This window comes from Schistocerca serialis, chromosome 12 (genome assembly GCF_023864345.2).
Source record: "Schistocerca serialis cubense isolate TAMUIC-IGC-003099 chromosome 12, iqSchSeri2.2, whole genome shotgun sequence".
In the NCBI taxonomy this organism is placed as follows: domain Eukaryota; kingdom Metazoa; phylum Arthropoda; class Insecta; order Orthoptera; family Acrididae; genus Schistocerca; species Schistocerca serialis.
In genome coordinates this window covers 40,824,544-40,844,101 of record NC_064649.1, presented here as the reverse complement: position 1 = coordinate 40,844,101, position 19,558 = coordinate 40,824,544, and the positions used below count along the sequence as shown (strand labels likewise).

The 19,558-nt window shown below is 46.6% G+C and overlaps 1 protein-coding gene across 1 annotated transcript in view; it reads left to right on the top strand.

Annotated features, from left to right (window-relative positions):
- LOC126428410 (5-hydroxytryptamine receptor 2A) overlaps positions 1 to 18,883 on the top strand; it is a 164,525-nt gene extending 145,642 nt beyond the window's left edge. Inside the window, 3 exon segments of the mRNA XM_050090333.1 lie at positions 6,354 to 6,491; positions 9,656 to 9,692; positions 18,420 to 18,883. Of these exon segments, the coding sequence (XP_049946290.1) occupies positions 6,354 to 6,491; positions 9,656 to 9,692; positions 18,420 to 18,883 (639 nt within the window).
- Positions 18,884 to 19,558: the final 675 nt, after the last annotated feature.

Sequence of the window (19,558 nt, the reverse complement as noted above, 5' to 3'; positions counted from 1 at the left end):
GGCAAATCTACACCATGCCCTACTGGTCGGATAGCGGACAGAAGGTTAGGATAGCTTATTACCTTCTTGTTTTTCGAATTATGACCAGTAATATCAACATTGAAAAAGTAGCATTCATCGGAATGATTCTTGGCTCCTTCCATATCAAAGAAACAGCTTTTCTCCTTTTTGGACCATCTTCTCAGATCTTCAACACACACATAACATACCTTATGAAGCGCCCAAGGTTTATTTTGATCACCAAGTTTAGATCCAAAGTATGCTAGATAAACCTTTCTCACGAAGTCTGCAATTTTTCTTTGGTGTTTTCTGATCACAAATTCACCACAAATATAACAAAAACTGTCAACAGATGTTTTTACAACTATGATTAGACTTTGTACTAAGCACATGTACAAGAAACGGGAAAGTGAAATTAAGTTGACAGAAAAATAGAATCGACCTTTTTTTGCCAGCAAATGTTTTTCAGCAGTGTTACCAACGTCATCTACATTCATTACACCTCCTTTTTAAATTATTTTAACTATATAAAAGCTGTTAAATTCTTTAAAGATCGGTTAATTTAATAAATTTAACTGTAAAATGTGAAGAAATGGTGGGTGATACAGTTTTTTAAGTATCATATTTGGATTTCCCACCTTAAAAAACATAACAATAAGGTATTTTCAGCAAAAAAGTTTTTCCATCTGTGTTATTGAAGACGCTCCGTGGCTGAAATTAAGTGTAATTTTGACATGTTGTTGTGACGATCTGTGTATGTATACATTGTGAAAGCCAAGGTCACTTGATTTTAAGACCTTTGTTCCAGTTATTAGTTTCGACAGATCGTGCTGTTATCTTCGGACTGGCATTACACTTTGCTTATATGTTCACAAACATGAGTCGTCGGCATTTTGAGAATTACACATCGTTCTCAAAATGTCGACGATACATGTATATGAACATACCTTGCAAAGTGTAATGCCAGTCTGAAGGTGACATCACGATTCTGTCGATACTAGTAACTGGAATAAAGGTTTTAAAATCAGGCGATCTTAGCTTTCACAAAAAATATATTTGAAATTAAGCGGTTGCTTCCCGTTTTATTTGCGATTAGTAAATTTTTACAACCAGTTCTTGTCGTACGATGCACAGATTTTACAGGTACAGAAAATCGCTCTTGTCCTCCCATACACTTGTCCACTGTACACTAGCTTCGTTCTAATTCAGTGACACACTATTCTTTGAACATCATAATCCTATACCTTCTCTTGCCGACAGTACGGGTAATGTAACGGATGATGATAAACAGAAGGCAGAAATTCTAAACCTAGCTTTCAAAAACTCGTCTACGGTAGAGGGCTGCAGCACCATTCCCGCTTTCAATCATCGAAAAAACGCAAGATGGCTAACATAGTGTTTAGTGTATCTGGAATTGTAAAACAGTTAAGGTCCTTAGACGCCAGGAAGGCATCTGGTCCAGACGGTATCCCCGTAATATTATATGTTGACTGTGCTACAAATATAGCACCATTTATATCCATCATCTATCAGAGATCATTGGAACAGAGGAAAGTTCCACGGGACTGGAGGAAGGCTCAGGCCATAGCAATCTATTAAAAGGGTACAAAATCGGATGCACATAATTACTGGCCAATTTCACTGATTTCGATTTGTTGTAGAATCATGGAACATATTTTTTGTTCAGACATAATGACATTTTCTAGACTCTGAGAAGCTCATCTGCAGAAACCAGCACGGCCTTAGGAAACAGCGGTCATGCGAGACACAGCTGGCCCTCTTTGTGCATGATATACAACAGGCTCTAGATACCGGCTCCCAGGTTGATGCCATATTCCTCGACTTTCGACTCAGTTCTGCACTTTCAATGGCCCGAAAAAGTGCGCGCTTACGGTCTATCCGATGACATATACGTTTGGATTAAAAGTTTTCTAACAGACAGAGAGCAGTACGTCGTCCTGAATGGAGAGACTTCAACAGAAACAAGCGTAACATTAGGTGTGCCAGGGCAGCGTAATAAGTTCGCTGCTTTTTACGATTTACATAAACGATCTGGTTGATGGTATTGACAGCGGCATTAGACTGTTTGCCAACGATGCTGAAGTCAACAGGAAAGTAGTATCAGTCGAAAGTTGTGAACAGGTCAATAAGGATTTGCAGAAAATAAATGCGTGGCGTAATGATTTTCAGTTATCTCTCAATATTAGTAAATGTAACCTACTGCGTGTAACAAAACGAAAAGCCCCATTAATGTAAGAGTACAAAATAAATGCCCCGTCTATGGAAGCGGTAACATCCGTCTGGTATCTAGGTGTGACTATTCCAAATGATGTCAAATGGAACGATCAGATTACAAAAGTAACGGGTAAGGCGAACTCGAGATTGCGGTTTATTGGTAGAACCCTGAAGCGATACAGTCCTTCAACAAAGGAAATTGCTTACATTACGTTAGTTCGTCTGTATGGGACCCTTACCAGTTAGGTCTGATTCAAGAGATTGAGAAGGTCCAAAGAAGAGCGGCAAGACTCGTGACTGGTACATTTAGCCATCACGGGAGCGTTACAAATCTCATAGAAAGTTTGAAGTGGGACACACTTGCAGACAGACGACTTGCTAAACGGAAGGGGCTCCTCACTAAATTCCAAAATCCGATCTTCGCCGTGGCTGTAGAGCATATATTATTACCACCAGCTTTCAAATCGCGCAATGTTCACCATTCAAAGATAAGGGAAATAAGAGCTCGTACTGAGGCGTTTAGACAGTCGTTTCCGCTCGCGCGATCCGCGAGTGGAACAGAGGAAGGAAATATGACTTTGGCGCGAATAGTGCCCTCCGCCACACACCGCTTGGTGGCTAGCGCAGTATACATGTAGATGTACAGGGTGGCGCAGGGGAACGGGAAATTTTGAACGTAACAGTTGGCAGCACTGTAGCGCCGGCAGATGTTCGAAACTTTGCACAATTGATGTGAACGCATTGCCATTTAGTAAACATGGAGAATTGGACTGGTGCGGAACGTGCAGTAGCTGTGAGAGCGTGTTAGTGCGACTGCCGCGCAGAGAACATTTCGGCAGCATTACCAGCTTGGACGTCATGGACGTGTCACATCTGCGCATGCGATTACAACGTGGGTGCGTAATTTTGATGAAACAGGATCTGCCTTGAAAAAGAAACCTCCAGGTGGCATTCCAACGGTACGTACCCCAGAGAACATTGCAGCTGCTGGAGCTGTAATAGAGAGAAGTCCTCGCCGCACCGTTCGACAGCATGCATCTTCGCTAGGGATTAAGCGACGAAGCTTACAAAGAATACTGCACGAATTAGACTTCCATCCCTATTAGTTGCAGATTGTGTAACACTAACATGAACAAGACCCAGCGTCACGTATGGAGTTTAGCTGCCAGATATTGGCTAAAATCAACGAGGACGCGAATTTCCTTGGTAACTTATGAATATCAGACGAAGCCCATTTCCAGCTGAACGGATTCGTGAACAAACAGAATTTTCGTTATTGGGCACAGGACAATCCTTGTGAGTTTCACCGGCGACCACTACATAGCGCCAAGGTCACAATATGGTGTGCTGTATCATGCCATGTAGTTATCGGCCCTTATTTTTTTGAACTTTAGGATGGTAGTGCAGTGACAGTAACATCCGCTTGATATGTTGAAATGCTTCAAACATTCTTTACACCGAGACTGTACGAGCTTAATCTTAACGTCGAAAACATGTGGTTTCAGCAGGACGGAACCACGTCACACACTGCTCGACAATCGATGGCACCAGTTCGTCAATTGTTTGGAGGACGCATTATTTCACGTAACGGTGACATTGCATGGCCTGCGAGATCCCCTGATCTTAGTGTGTGCGACTTCTTCCTGTGGGAATATCTTAAAGGTAAGGTGTACCGTACACATCCTGCAACAATCCATGAACTGAAGGAGAACATTGAAAACGAAATCACTGGCATTCCCCAAGATTTGCTACATCGCGCATTCCAGAGTTTTCATAACAGGCTGTTAGAGTGTGAAAGCCGACTGGGAGCACATCTTTCCGATGTCATCTTTAAAACGTAAAGAGACACTTTTGGACATTTTGATTGTAAAGACATACTGAAAAATGGCATACTGAATACATTCACTTTCGTTAATAAATTACTAGTTTTATGAATTTATTCATGGAAATGACGTTATTTCGAAATTTCCCGTTTCCCTGAGCCACCCTGTAGATACTAAAAACTGGACGTGGTGGCAATACGTTACAATACATACATTGCACACAACATTTTCGGATAGAAACACGACGCGATACTTAAATTATCGTGTAAATAGGGTTTATACCATAATCACATATTTTGCGAGTTTTCTAACGCGCTCGTGTTTTTAAGACACACAAATTCACTGTGCAGTCACATTAATGTGGCCAACTCTCAAAAGCCTGACTAATCACCTTCTGCAGAGCGTACCGCTGCCAAGATGTGCAGGGAAAGTGTCACTGAGGATCTGGATGGTACCAACAGCCGTGTCGACTCCATCTGCGCTAGGTTTGTCGACAGAGGATCCACGGCGCGAACAGCCCGATAGAAGTGGTGGCAAAGATTCTCAGTTGTGTTTAAATCTGGGGAGTTTCGTGGCCAGGGGAGTACGGTAAACTCGTCCTGAGGCTCTTCGAACCACACACATACATACACACACACGCTATGAGCTGTGTGAAACATTGCATTGTCATGCAGCCCGATAGAGGTGGTCCCAAAGATTCTCAGTTGTGTTTAAATCTGGGGAGTTCCGTGGCCAGGGGAGTACGGTAAACTCGTCCTGAGGCTCTTCGAACCACACACACACATACACACACACACACGCTATGAGCTGTGTGGAACATTGCATTGTCCTGCTGGTAGATGCGATTGTGTTGATGAAAATCAAACTCCGTGTAGTGGTTGACGTGGACTCCCAAAGATAGGTGCGTACGTGTGTTGATCCAGTGTGCCTTGAAGAATGAAGAGCTCACACTGTATACACTTACGGCCGTCAGTGCGATGGGGCATAAAACGAGAGTCATGTGACACTCTGAGGACGTCCAGTTGCGACATTTGCGAGCAAATAGCAGCCATCGTCGCCGGTAAACAGCAGTCAGCATGGGTGCATGAACGAAACGCCTGGTGCAGGGTTCCATTCACGGCAACGTTCTCTGAACAGCTCTAAGGCGCTGCAGTCATGGACTGTGCGGCTGGTCCCGGCGGAGGTTCGAGTCCTCCCTCTGGCATGGGTGTGTGTATTTGTCCTTAGGATAATTTAGGTTAAGTAGTGTGTAAGCTTAGGGACTGATGACCTTAGCAGTTAAATCCCATAAGATTTCACACACATTTTTTTTTTTTTTTAACAGTCGTTGGGGAGACACTGTTGTTAGCCCCCTGCTTCATTTGCACTGTCACTCACTCAACAGCTACACGTCTGTTCGTCCGTACACCACCGCAGCTGTCATTCACCCCTGCCATGTGTGACTCATGGCGCACCACAGTTGCCATTGGCACCGGTTTCGGATAGCGCCGTTTTGCCATGGACAGTATGCTTTAACTACGGCTGCACACAAACAATTTACAAACATAGCCTTTTAGGAAATATTTCTGCCGGCCCGAAGGTCAATGATCATGCCTTGTTGGACGTCAGATAAAGTGTTATATGGAAGTGTTACGTGTCAATTAGCAGTGCTCGCAGGATGAGAATAGAAGCTCTTGAAATATGATGCTACAGAAGAATGCTGAAGATCAGATGCGCTTATCGGTTGACTATTGTAGAGATACGGCAAGGAGTAATTCAGATCAAATGGCTCTGAGCACTATGGGACTTCTGAGGTCATCAGTCCCCTAGAACTTAGAATTACTTAAACCTAACTAAACTAAGGACATCACACACATCCATGCCCGAGGCAGGATTCGAACCTGCGACCGCAGCGGTCGCGCGTTTCCAGACTGAAGCGCCTAGAACCGCTCGGCCACTCCGGCCGGCGGCATGGAGTACTATGGTTCCACTTGACCAAAAGATGGGATCGATTGATAATACACATACTGAGGCATCGAGCAGAAGTCAGTTCGGTAATGTTCGGAAGTAATTGGGGGCGACAATTAAAAATTATGCAGGAAGATCGAGAGATTAATACAGTGAGCAAGTTCAAACGGATGTAGGTTGCACTAGTTATTCGGAGATGAAGAGGGTTTCACAGGGTAGAGAGAGCTGCATCAAACCAGTCATCCGACTGAAGACAACAACAACAATTTGTTTTCAGTGTTAAAATGTAAATAAGGTTTTGGGTTACAGTAATTGTCAGTGAGCTCACCGCACCTTTTTCCTTTGCAGACGGATCCCCCGCCCCCGGCGCCGCCCCCGGAAGCGCCGCCGGTGGCCAAGGTGGAGACGGCGGTGCGCCTCCGCGGCCCCCAGGACGCGGTGACCACCGTGGTGGAGCAGCACCCCGCCGCCCCCGTCGCGACGCTGGCGCCGCCCCCGACGACGCCGGCGCCGCCACCGGCGACTGCCGCCTCCACCGCGGGCGGCGTCTCTCGCACAGACACCGTCCGCACGCTGCACTCCGACAACGAAAGCGTCGACGGTGAGCACGACCCGCCCTTTACTTCCTGAACAAGGCCTGCGGCGGACTAAATCTCGCGCCTTCTGCTATCCCTAAGGGTGAGAGGTAGAGAAAGATTATGATCATATTGGGAGACGAGTACAGTACGTAAAGGGAGACGAAAATATAATAATCATGGGAGACTGGAATGCAGTTGTAGTGGAAGGAGTCGAAGAAAATGTTACAGGAGATTATGGACTCGGGACAAGGAATGAGAGTGGAGAAGGACTAATTGAGTTCTGTAACAAGTTTCAGCTAGAAATAGCGAATACTCTGTTCAAGAATCACAAGAGGAGGAGGTATATTTGCAGAAGGTGATACAGAAAGATTTCAGTTAGATTACACCATGCTCAGACAGAAATTCCGAAATCAGATACTGAATTGTAAAGCTTACCCAGAAGCAATCATTGACTCAGATCACAATGAGTAGGCTGAAGTATAAGACATTTGTCAGAAAGAATCAATATGCAAAGAAGTGGGATACGGAAGTACTAAGAGATGACGAGACACGCTTGAAGGTTTCTAAGGCTAGAGATACAGCAATAAGGAGCAGGTCAGTAGGCAGTACAGTTGGAAAGGAATGGACATCTCCAAAAAGGGCAATCACAGAAGTTGGGAAGAAAAACATAGGTACAAAGCAGGTAACTGTGAAGAAACCATGGGCAACAGAAGAAATACTTCATCTGATTGATGAAAGGAGGAACTACAAAAGTGTCCCAGGAAACTCAGGAATACAGAAATACAGGTCGCAGAGGAATGAAATAAATAGGAAGTGCAGGGAAGCTAAGACGAAATGTCTGCATAATAAATGTGAGGAAATCGAAAAAGGAATGATTGTCGGATGGTTCAAATGGTTCAAATGGCTCTGAGCACTATGGGACTCAACTTCTGAGGTCATTAGTCCCCTAGAACTTAGAACTAGTTAAACCTAACTAACCTAAGGACATCACAAACATCCATGCCCGAGGCAGGATTCGAACCTGCGACCGCAGCGGTCTTGCGGTTCCAGACTGCAGCGCCTTTAACCGCACGGCCACTTCGGCCGGCTGAATGATTGTCGGAAGAACAGACTCAGCATACCAGTAAATCAAAATAATCTTCCGTGACATTAAAAGCAAGGGTGATAACATTAAGAGTGCAACGGGAATTCCACTGCCAAATGCAGAGGAGAGAGCGGATAGGTGGAAAGAATACACTGAAAGCCTCTATGAGGGGGAAGATTTGCATGATGTGATAGAAGAGGACACAGGAGTCGATTTAGAAGAGACAGGAGATCCACTATTGCAATCATAATGTAAAAGAGCTTTGCAGGACATGATCAAATAAGGCAGAAGGGATAGATAACATTCCTTCAGAATTTCTAAAATCGCTGGGGGAAATGGCACGTTGGTGTGTAGAGTGTATGAGTCTGTAGACATACCATCTGACTTTCAGAAAAATATCATCCACACAATTCCTAAGAATGCAAGAGCCGACAAGTACGAGAATTTTCGCACAATCGGATTAACAGTCATGCATCCAAGTTGCTGACAAGAATATTGTACAGAAGAATGGAAAAGAAAATCGAGGATGCGCTAGATGATGATCTGTTTGCCTTTAGGAAAGATAAAGGCACGAGGGAGACAATTCTGAAGTTGCAGTTGACAAACTAAAGAAAAATCAAGACACTTTCATAGGATATGTCGACCTGGAAAAAGCGTTCGACAGTATAAAATGGTCTAAGACGTTCGAAATTCTGAGAAAAATAGGGGTAAGCTATAGGGACAGACGGGTAACATACAATATGTACAACAGCTAAGAGGGAATAATAAGATTGGACGACCAAGAACGAAGTGCTCGTATTAAAAACGGTGTAAGACAAGGATGTAGTCTTTCCCCCCTACTGTTCAATCTGCACATCTAAGAAGCAATGATGGAAGTAAAACAAAGATCCAGGACTGGAATTAAAATTCAAGGTGAAATATTATCAATGATACGATTCGCTGATGACATTGCTATCCTGAGTGAAAGTGAAAAAGAATTGCATGATCTGCTGAATGGAATGAACAATCTAATGAGTACAGAATATGGATTGAGGGTAAATCTAAGAAGGACAAAAGTAATGAGAAGTATCAGAAATGAGAACAGCGAGAACCTCAACATTAGGATTGATGGTCACGAAGTAGATGAGGTTAAAGAATTCAGCTACCTACGCAGTAAACTAACCAATGATGGACGGAGCAAGGACTTCAAAAGCAGACTAGCAATAGTAAAAAGGGCATTCCTGGCTAAGAGAAGTCTACTAGTATCAAACATAGGCCTTAATTTGTGGAAGAAATTTCTGAGGACGTACGTCTGGGGTACAGTATTGTATGGTAGTGAAACATGGACTGTGGGAAAACAGGAACAGAAGAGAATCGAAGCACTTGAGATGTGGTACTACAGACGAATGTTGAAAATTAGGTGGGCTGATAACGTAAGGAGTGATGAGGTTTTGCACAGAATCGGAGAGGATAGGAATATGTGGAAAACATAAGGAGAAGGGACAGGATGATAGGACATTTGTTCAGACATGATGGAATAACTTCCATGTTACTAGAGGGAGCAGTATAGGGTAAAAACTGTAGAGGAAGACAGAGATTTGAATGCATCCAGCAAATAATTGACGACGTAGATTGGAACTACTACTCTGAGATGAAGAGGTTGGCACAGGGGAGGAATTCGTGGCGGGCCGCATCAAGCCAATCAGAAGACTGACTAATGACCTAAAAAAAAAAGGGATGATTAGGAACCTACATACGCTACATATACGGAATGGAATTTCGCCCCTAAAAATATTTCACGGTTTTAAAAACTGAAATATACAGATCTCATACTTAACAATTTATTTAGCTGTTTGTGAACCATCCTTCGGCCTCTGGAAATCCTGAGGCAACTTTAGTATTAAAGAGATAGTCCATACAACATTACCGAGATTTTATTGCTGTTCAGAGATTCTTTTTCGAAAGCATCTTTCAGACTCGACATAATCTAGAGACTGGTGCAATTTCAGCCTGGTCACACAGACGTGCATCTCAAGAACTCTGCCGGTATCTCAGATATTACGCACGCAATATGACAACAATGACAATTAAAAAATATTCACAAGCTGCGACATTGTCGAGAATGAAACAGTGACCCGTTTCCTTTAATTTACGTCTATGATCACAAACTTTCTGTTAACAGATTACCGGTTTCGGTCTATAATGACCGTCATCAGATCTGTTTCATAAAAACAAAGTCCTAATGTACTGCATCCTTAGTGGCATCGTCAAATGTTAAATGCTGGTGCTGATTCTGCATTTAACATCTGACAATGCCACTATGGATGCAGTACATTAGGACTTTGTTTTTATGAAACAGATCTGATGACGGTCATTATAGACCGAAACCGGTAATCTGTTAACAGAAAGTTTGTGACCATAGACGTAAATTAAAGTAAACTTATAAAAAAATATTGTCGGGAGGCAAAAATGAATTTTATTGTTGGAGACAACTTTACTACCCATTCCTCCAATATTAAAGATACATAGCATGCAGCCAAACTAACGACTAAACTTAAAACGGTTGCTACGACAGCGCAAAGACAGTCGTTAAGTGATATGAAAATGCATACAGTGACAGTAATGAATAAAAAAATGAAACAACAAGAAGCAGATGGTGCAGAATTACAGCGAAGGGCAGGTTGGCAGTTGCCATGGATTCACTTAAAGCAGTCCGCCTGTTTAGCTGAGTGGTAACGTGCTTACCTCTCATGCACCAGGCCCGGGTTCGATTCCCGTCCGGGTTGGAGATTTTCTCCGCTCGGGGACTGGGTGTTGTGTTGTCTTCATAATGGGCCGCAAGAGATTTTCTCCGCTCGGGGACTGGGTGTTGTGTTGTCCTCATCATGGGCCGCAAGTCGCCCAATGTGGCGCCGTCTGAAATAAGACTTCCGTTTCGCGTCCGAATCCCAATAGGGACCTGCCGGCCAACAGTGCCATATGATCATTCCATTTCATGATTTTACAGCTACATTCAGTGGTACCCGTATATAGGGTGAGTCTAAAAGGACTTCACAGCTTAAGAATGGTACAAAAATTTACTGGTATAACTTAAGGAATCGCAAAGAACCTCACGTTCCACATAAAAGTGTCAAGAATCATTTTCGTTTGAAGTGATGTGACAAACATCCGACGGGTAATCATTTCTTCCCACACACGGGCGTACCCTGTCTCAGCAAAGTTCTTGTGCCAAGAGTAAATTGTAGACCTGCTTGTAGGTTCTTTAGCGTATTCGGTGAGAAATTTAGGATGAATAGCTGTTGCACAGTTCGTTTCATGAAACCAGAACACGCAACAAGCACTCGCCACACCAAGAAAAGTAGCCATTTTAATTGTGCAGTGCACTGGCGCATCTAAGGACGGAACTGACCGCTGTTCCACTGCTTGAATCAAACTCGTGGTTCTTTGCTACAAAATGACACATCTACCGATTCTGTAGGTTATCTCAATAAATTTCTATTTCATTCCAAAATTGAAAGGTCATTTTGACTCACCCTATATATGGATATGGCCTCCGGAGTGTATTAGGAACAGTAAATTAGTAATACGTTAAGTGTTTTTTGAATAGAGTTAGTAGTAAATAACTGATAAGTTGTAACGTCTCACCTTATGTGGCAATTTTACTGCATGAAAAGCGAAATGTAATAAGAGATGAACCTGAAGAACAGAGGACTTGATGGAACTACAAAAGAACTCATAAAAGAAATTCTGACAGACACAAAAGCAAGGGTCCCCCCAGGGGATCCACAACTCTTTTGTGGATACGTGTGTAGCGAGCACGGGACCCCGAGCTAATGTGGCCTTCCTTCTTTTCCGGGCTGCATACCCCCCCTTTCCGTATCCTTCCCCATCCCCCATCTTCGCCCCCCACCCTCACCACTGGCTCTTTCCTTCCTTTTCTCCCCCTCTGGGAGTATGGTTTGTGCCTATGTCCGGAGATGGACGCTTGTAAATGTACCGCACTCTTCGCCTTCCTTGCTTGTATGTCTTCATCTTTCTTCGTCCTTCTCTTTTCCTTACCTCTTCTCTTCACCTCTTCTCTTTACCCTTTTCTCCGCTGCGGCGTTTGAGACCTCTCTTCTTCCCTTTCCCTGTCTCTTTCTTCCTCTCTGTGCGTGTCTGAAGGCCGACCAACGCACTTCCATGCGTAGCCGGTGACGGGGTAACGCGTAATTCCCCGCCCCGGGTAGACAGGTAGGACACGTACGTACCCCCTGGTAACGGCCAGGCCCAGGGAGGGGTGATTACCCGAGCTGATACCTTCCGAAAGTGCCGATTGGTCCCTCCGTCCGTTTGTCGGGAGGTGTGACCTGAGGTGTGAACAATCACCTAAGGCGGGTGTGCCCTCGGTGAGGGCCCCCACAAGGAAGGAGCGCGCCATCGGAGACGCCGGTAATCATGGGGGATTCTTCCGCAATGGTTTCCTCACCTTCCACTATGTCTGCTCACAAACGTAAGTTCACTGAGTCTCAGCCACAGACGGTTCTTCCAACGTTACCACAGTTACTTGTTGTTTCTCGGTCTCACGAAGGTCACGACTTTTCGACGGTCAACCCTTTCATTATTCAGAAAGGTGTCGACGCAATTGCGGGTCCTGTAAAGTCTTGTTCCAGATTACGGAATGGCACCCTGTTGTTGGAAACACACAGTGCCCTCCAGGCTCAAAAATTGCTGCGTACTTCTCTGCTCCACACCTTCCCTGTCCGGGTGGAACCGCACCGTACCTTAAATGCCTCGCGTGGAGTCGTTTATACACGCTCCCTCGATGGATTGTCTGACGAAGAAATTCAGCACAACCTGTCTGACCAGGGCGTCACAGCTGTTCATCGGGTTATGAAAAGGGTTGACTCGAACATCATTCCAACCCGCACTGTCTTCTTGACATTTGACAAAGTTCAACTCCCATCAAAAATCAAAGCAGGCTATGAGATAATTTCCGTTCGCCCTTATGTCCCAAACCCTACGCGTTGCTATCGATGTCAGCGGTTCAATCACACCAGCCAGTCCTGTTCCAATCCGGCCAAATGTGTTACGTGTGGCAAGGATGCCCATGAGGGTGCTTGTCCACCTCCATCCCCTCGCTGCATCAACTGTATGGGTGACCACGCTGCTTCCTCTCGAGATTGCCCCGTTTTTAAGGACGAAAAACTCATCCAGGAAATAAGAGTGAAGGAAAAGGTGTCGACCTTTGCTGCTCGAAAGTTACTCGCCAGTCGACAGCCCACTGTGCCTCAGAAAGGAAAATACAGCACTGTCCTTGCTTCTCCTCGGCCAACAAAGGAGGCGGCCACGCAGACTTGCGACCTCACCTTTAGTACCACGGTCGTCAGATCGGCCAGCGCAAAGATCGCCCGTTCAACCTCACCACTTTCGCCTGCCCACTCAATGGCTCACCCTTCGTCGGGTTCTGCTAAATCTCGAGCCCAAAAGTCAGACGCCAAGTCTTCGAAAAAAGAGCATTCTCGTGAAGAGTTTTTACGTACCGCAACTTCACAACCATCGGTTCCTCCTTCATCTAAACATCATACTTCCAAGAAGGCTACGAAGAAACACAGTTCCTCTCCTTCTCCGCCAAGGCGTGTCCCATCTACAGCACCACCTGGCGGAAATCGCCCTCGGCCGTCTTCTGTGTCGCCGAGGCGCACTGCTGGTGGCCGGTCAACTGGCCGATCTTGGTGGCTGGAGCTGCTCCTGACCAACCTATGGATCAGGATCTTCTGCCTTCGACTGAATGCCATTCCATGCTGTCGGTCGCAAGCTCTGAGCAGTCGTTGAGTTGACAGCACCCTTGGTCACGTTCCTCCATTTTCTGTTCACCCTATGTCCATTATCCACTGGAATATCCGCGGCATTCGAGCCAATCGGGATGAATTGTCGATCCTCTTACGATCCTACTCGCCGGTCATCTTCTGTCTTCAGGAAACAAAGCTCCGTCCCCATGACCGCTTTGTTCTCCCTCAATTTCAGTCCGTTCGATATGACCTCCCCTCTGTTGAAGGCACTCCAGCCCATGGAGGACTCATGATTCTGCTCCACGATACTCTCCATTATCACCAAATCCCCTTAAACAGTTCCTTCCAAGCTGTCGCCGTTCGTCTTTCCCTTTCTGGATACACGTTCTCTCTTTGTACGGTATACATTCCATCGTCCACACCAATGGCACGAGCTGATCTCCTTCATCTTCTTGGTCAGCTTCCACCCCCCTATTTGCTGGTTGGGGACTTCAATGCCCACCACCCGCTTTGGGGCTCTCCACATCCTTGTCCACGTGGCTCACTATTGCTAGACGTCTTCCACCAAGCGGATCTAGTCTGCCTCAACACTGGGGTCCCCACATTTTTGTCTGCCTCCACGACAAATTTATCTCATTTGGACCTTGCGGTCGGTACTGTTCCGCTAGCTCGGCGCTTCGAATGGTTCGCCCTTGATGATACACACTCGAGTGACCACTTTCCATGTGTTCTTAGACTGCAGCCTCAACTGCCATATACGCGCTCGCGACGCTGGAAGTTTGCCCAAGCCGATTGGACACTTTTTTCGTCTCTAGCGACATTCGCTGACCGTCGCTTTCCCAGCGTCGACGATGAGGTCACACATATTACCGACGTTATTCTCACAGCTGCGGAACGTTCAATACCACGCACCTCCGAATTGCCCTGGCGCCCCCCAGTTCCTTGGTGGAACGAGGCATGCCGTGACGCAATACGTGAGCGGCGACGTGCTCTTCGCATTTTCCGTCACCATCCAACTTTGGCAAACTGTATCCGATATAAGCAGCTCCGTGCGCGATGCCGTCGCGTCATCCGCGATAGCAAGAAGGCAAGCTGGAAATTCTTTATTAGCTCATTTAACACCTTCACTCCCTCCTCGGAAATTTGGAGTCGGCTTCGACGGTTCTCAGGCGCGCCTAGTTTCTCCCCGGTCTCTGGGCTCACTGTCGCGCATGATACCTTAGTGGACCCCGTCGCAATTTCTAACTCATTGGGTCAGCACTTTGCTGAGATTTCGAGCGCTTCAAATTACCCGCCAGCGTTTCTCCCGAAGAAACGTGCAGCGGAAGTGCGACATCTTGCTTTCTCCTCTCAAAATCGCGAAAGCTACAATACTGTTTTCTCCATGCGGGAACTCCAACATGCCCTCTCTTCTTCTCGCTCCTCCGCCCCAGGACCGGATGGTATCCATGTCCAAATGTTGTTGCATTTATCAACCCATAGCCTGCGTTACCTCCTTCGCCTTTACAATCGAATTTGGACCGACAGTACCTTTCCCAGGCGATGGCGGGAAGCTATTGTCGTTCCCGTTTCGAAACCTGGAAAGGACAAACATCTCCCCTCTAGCTATCGCCCCATTTCTCTCACGAGTAGTGTCTGTAAGGTTTTAGAGCGTATGGTGAATTACCGTTTAGCTTGGTGGCTGGAATCCCGCAGTCTTTTAACACCTGCCCAATGCGGATTCCGAAAGCATCGTTCTGCAGTTGACCATCTTGTTGCTCTCTCCACTTACATCATGAACAATTTTCTCCGGAAACGCCAAACGGTAGCAATATTTTTTGATCTGGAGAGAGCATACGATACCTGTTGGAGGACAGGCATCCTCCGCACACTGTTCTCTTGGGGCTTTCGAGGCCGGCTGCCCCTTTTTCTTCGCGAATTTATGGCAGAGCGCACATTTAGGGTGCGGGTGAACACTACTCTCTCCCGTACTTTCTCCCAAGAAAACGGGGTACCCCAGGGCTCCGTGCTGAGTGTTGTACTGTTTGCCATCGCCATTAATCCAATTATGGATTGTCTCCTTCCTGATGTCTCGGGCTCCCTCTTTGTGGACGATTTTGCGATCTTCTACAGCTCTCAACGGACCAGCCTGCTTGAAAGACGTCTTCAAGGATGTCTCGATCGCCTCCACTCGTGGAGCATCGAAACCGGCTTCCGTTTCTCACCCAGTAAGACCGTTTGTGTTAATTTTTGGCGACGTAAGGAGTTTCTTCCGCCCTCCTTACATCTAGGTCCTGTCAACCTTCCGTTTTCCGACGTCGCTAAATTCTTGGGTCTTATGTTTGACAGGAAACTGTGCTGGTCCTCCCACGTTTCCTATCTTTCGGCTCGCTGTCTGCGTTCCCTTAACACCCTCCGTGTCCTGAATGGTACCTCCTGGGGAGCGGACCGAGTGGTCCTTCTCCGCCTCTATCGCGCCTTAGTGCGCTCGAAATTGGACTATGGAAGCATAGTCTACTCCTCTGCTCGGCCGTCTATTCTTCGGCGTCTCGACTCTATCCACCACCGTGGATTACGTTTAGTGTCTGGAGCTTTTTACACCGGCCCTGTGGAAAGCCTTTATGCTGAGACTGCTGAACCTCCGCTGTCCAATCGGCGGGCAGTCCTTCTGAGTCGTTATGCTAGCCATCTGTCTTCCATGCCTGCTAATCCAGCCCATGACCTTTTTTTCGACACCTCCTTTGATGTCGGGTATGCAGGCCGCTCCTCCTCCCTACTACCCCCGGGAGTCCGCTTCCGTCAACTGCTCCATTCTCTCTCCTTCCGCTTTCCTAAAACCTTCTTGACAACTTGGGGTACAGCACCGCCTTGGCTCCGTCCCCGGATCTGCCTGCTCCGTGACCTTTGTCAATTTCCCAAGGATGGTACCCCAACACTTGTTTATCGCCGGGCATTTGCTGCTCTATGTGCACAAATGACGGAAGCCACATTTATTTACACCGACGGCTCGAAAACATCGTTAGGTGTAGGGAGTGCCTATATTGTTGGCGACACCCCAAATCACTTTCGGCTTCCCGACCAGTGTTCGGTTTATACTGCGGAGCTTTACGCTGTTCTCCAGGCTGTCCACTACATCCGCCGCCATCAGCGGATACAGTACGTAATCTGCTCAGATTCTCTCAGCTCTCTCCTAAGTCTCCAAGCTCTTTACCCTGTGCAGCCTCTGGTCCACCGGATTCAGGACTGTCTGCGCTTGCTCCACCTTGAGGGCGTCTCAGTGGCGTTCCTCTGGCTCCCGGGACACGCTGGTATCTGTGGGAATGAGGCGGCCGATATAGCGGCCAAGGCTGCAGTCTCTCTTCCTCGGCCAGCTATTCAGTCTCTTCCGTTTACCGATCTACGGAGCGGTTTATGTCGCCAAGTTGCTCATTTATGGCATGCGCATTGGTCAACACTTCCCCACAATAAATTGCGGGAAGTGAAAGCCCTTCCTTGCGCTTGGACCTCTTCCTCCCGAACGCGTCGTCGGGAGGAGGTAATTTTAGCTAGACTCCGGATAGGGCACTGTCTTTTTAGCCATCGACATCTTTTAAGCGGTGATCCTCCCCCACTCTGCCCCCACTGCTCTCAGCTGTGGACGGTCAGACACCTTTTAATTGAATGCCCCTATTTTAATCCGTTACGCTCCCGTCTACAGCTATCACCTGATCTATCGTTGATTTTAGCAGATGACACGCGCTCAGCTGACCGCGTTCTACAGTTTATTAGTGACAGTGAAATGACGTCAGTCATTTGATTTTTTTTTTTTTTTTTTTTTTTTTTTTTTCTATAGTGGATTTTTAAGCATTCCTTCTGCCTTTAGTTTCTCAAATTTTATGACTTTGTTCCCCTTGCTGCTGATTTTAAATTTCGTTTTTTTCCTGTTTCCTACGTCACGGGCTGGGCGCTAATGACCATAGAAGTTTTGCGCCCTAAAACCACAAACAAAAAAAAAAAAAACAAAAAAAAGCAAGGGTGAGATTCAGAGGAACACGGTCAGAAGAATTTGAGATCAAGACTGGTGTTAAACAGGGAGATGGATTGTCACCATTGTTGTTCAATATAGCACTGGACGAAGTGATCAGGCAATGGAGAGCAATAAACGAGGAAATGGGAATACCAGAGACCCATGTGGGGGATAAAAAGGACAACAGGGCTCAAGTGAACTGCCTAGCCTTTGCAGACGACATAGCAATAGTAAGTGAGACTTAAATAAGGTACCCAGAAATGTGGGACAGAGGATCGCTTATAACAACAGAAAGACATGAAATAGCACTGGATATGTAGTTAGGATGAGTATGGACAGAATGACGAAGAGAGTGTAGGAAACAACAGGGAGGACAAGGGGAAAGACAGGAACGAAGTGGGTTGTTGAACTTCGGAAGGACTCGTTTGAATTGGGGATCAAGGTCGAAGGAAAGGAAAGTTGCAGGAACAAATATACAATGACCAATATGCCAGAGATCAATGACAGAGAAGAATACAGAAAAAGATTAGAATGTCACCAGTGGAGCCGACAGGAGAAACGGACACTGAAGATCTCGGAAGAACAGCGGGAGAGACGAAGAGACAGAATGAAGAGGTTCTGGGAGAAGGAGAATACAGTCCATGAAGGGGCTACCCGTGGTCCTACAGAGGTCGTAACGCAAGAAGAAGAAGAAGAAGAAGACGATGACGATGAACCTGTTTCCTTCCAACATTTTGTGGTGGGTGTCAGCTAGGAAAAGTCTCGTAAAGGTTTGAAATTAACTGTAAAGTTATTTCCGAGTCGCTGACCGCCATCTTTCTCAAATACTGCTATTATGATGTCGTGACCTAAGCTTCTATTTGACCACCACTCACACCCCTTTGAGATGTAGATGGTTCATATTTCCACAGTGCTTCTTCACAGACATTAAAGTTGTACGTGTATCGAGTTTGGTTGAAATCTGGCCATTTTATATAATATGTGTGGATTTGTGACCGATCCTCTGACTGTTCGCAGTTGGCAGCAGTGTGGGCGGCACGACGGTGATCGCCCGGGAGAGCGGGGGCGGCGGAGGCGGCGGCAGCACTGCGGGCAGCTTCATCCTCGGGGGCGGCTCGCGTCGCGACTTCGTGCGCAGCATCGGCAAGCGCTTCAAGGGCGGCGGCAGCAAGCGGCGCTCCAGCAAGAAGGAGTCGTCGGGCCGCCAGAAGTCCAAGTCGGAGAACCGCGCGCGGAAGGCGTTCCGCACCATCTCCTTCATCCTGGGGGCGTTCGTCGCCTGCTGGACGCCGTACCACATCCTGGCGCTCGTCGAGGGCTTCTGCGCGCAGCCGCCCTGCACCAACGAGCACCTCTTCATGTTCTCCTACTTCCTCTGCTACGCCAACAGCCCCATGAACCCCTTCTGCTACGCGCTGGCCAACCAGCAGTTCAAGAAGACCTTCACCCGCATCCTGCGCGGAGATCTCCACATGACGTGAAGGGACCACGACTGTTCCTCGACCGTCTCTGGTCCGTGTGGCGCACTCCAGTGCCCACTGCTCGACTGGGTCACCAGCCTCTACAGGGCCAACTGCTGCACTGGACCAGAAGCTAGTACAGGCCCAACGTGCAAGCAACCGTAACTGAATTTTACACTGCGTATTACAGGTGCATTCTGTGGATATATCCAATTGAAACTATTGGGGATGCTATAAGCTCATTACTTGTAACTCATTATCTTTTAGGATCTAAAAATAAGGAAGAAACGTGGTAGTTATTTAATCCGTTTGATATTAGAAAAGAGCCCCATTAAAAACACGTGCTACACGCTGGCTATCCAGCATTTCAAAAAGATCTTCACCTGCAGTCCTTGTGGAGACGTCCACATGACTTGGGAGGTCTGTAATTCCTCCTTGAGGGTCTCCAGTCTGCGTGATACACCGCACTATCCACTTGCCAGGATAGGCAGGTCCAAATGCTCAACTGGATTACTGGATACTACAGGTACAACTTGCAAGCAAATTAACTTGTATTGCAGGTGTCTTCTGCAGAAGCCTCTAGTTGGTTGTATCAGGGATTCAACAAGTTCATTACTCATAACTCAGATTTTGATATCATCTCCTGACATGGAACAAAAATGACAGTTACCTGGTCCATTTGGAGTTCGAAAATGA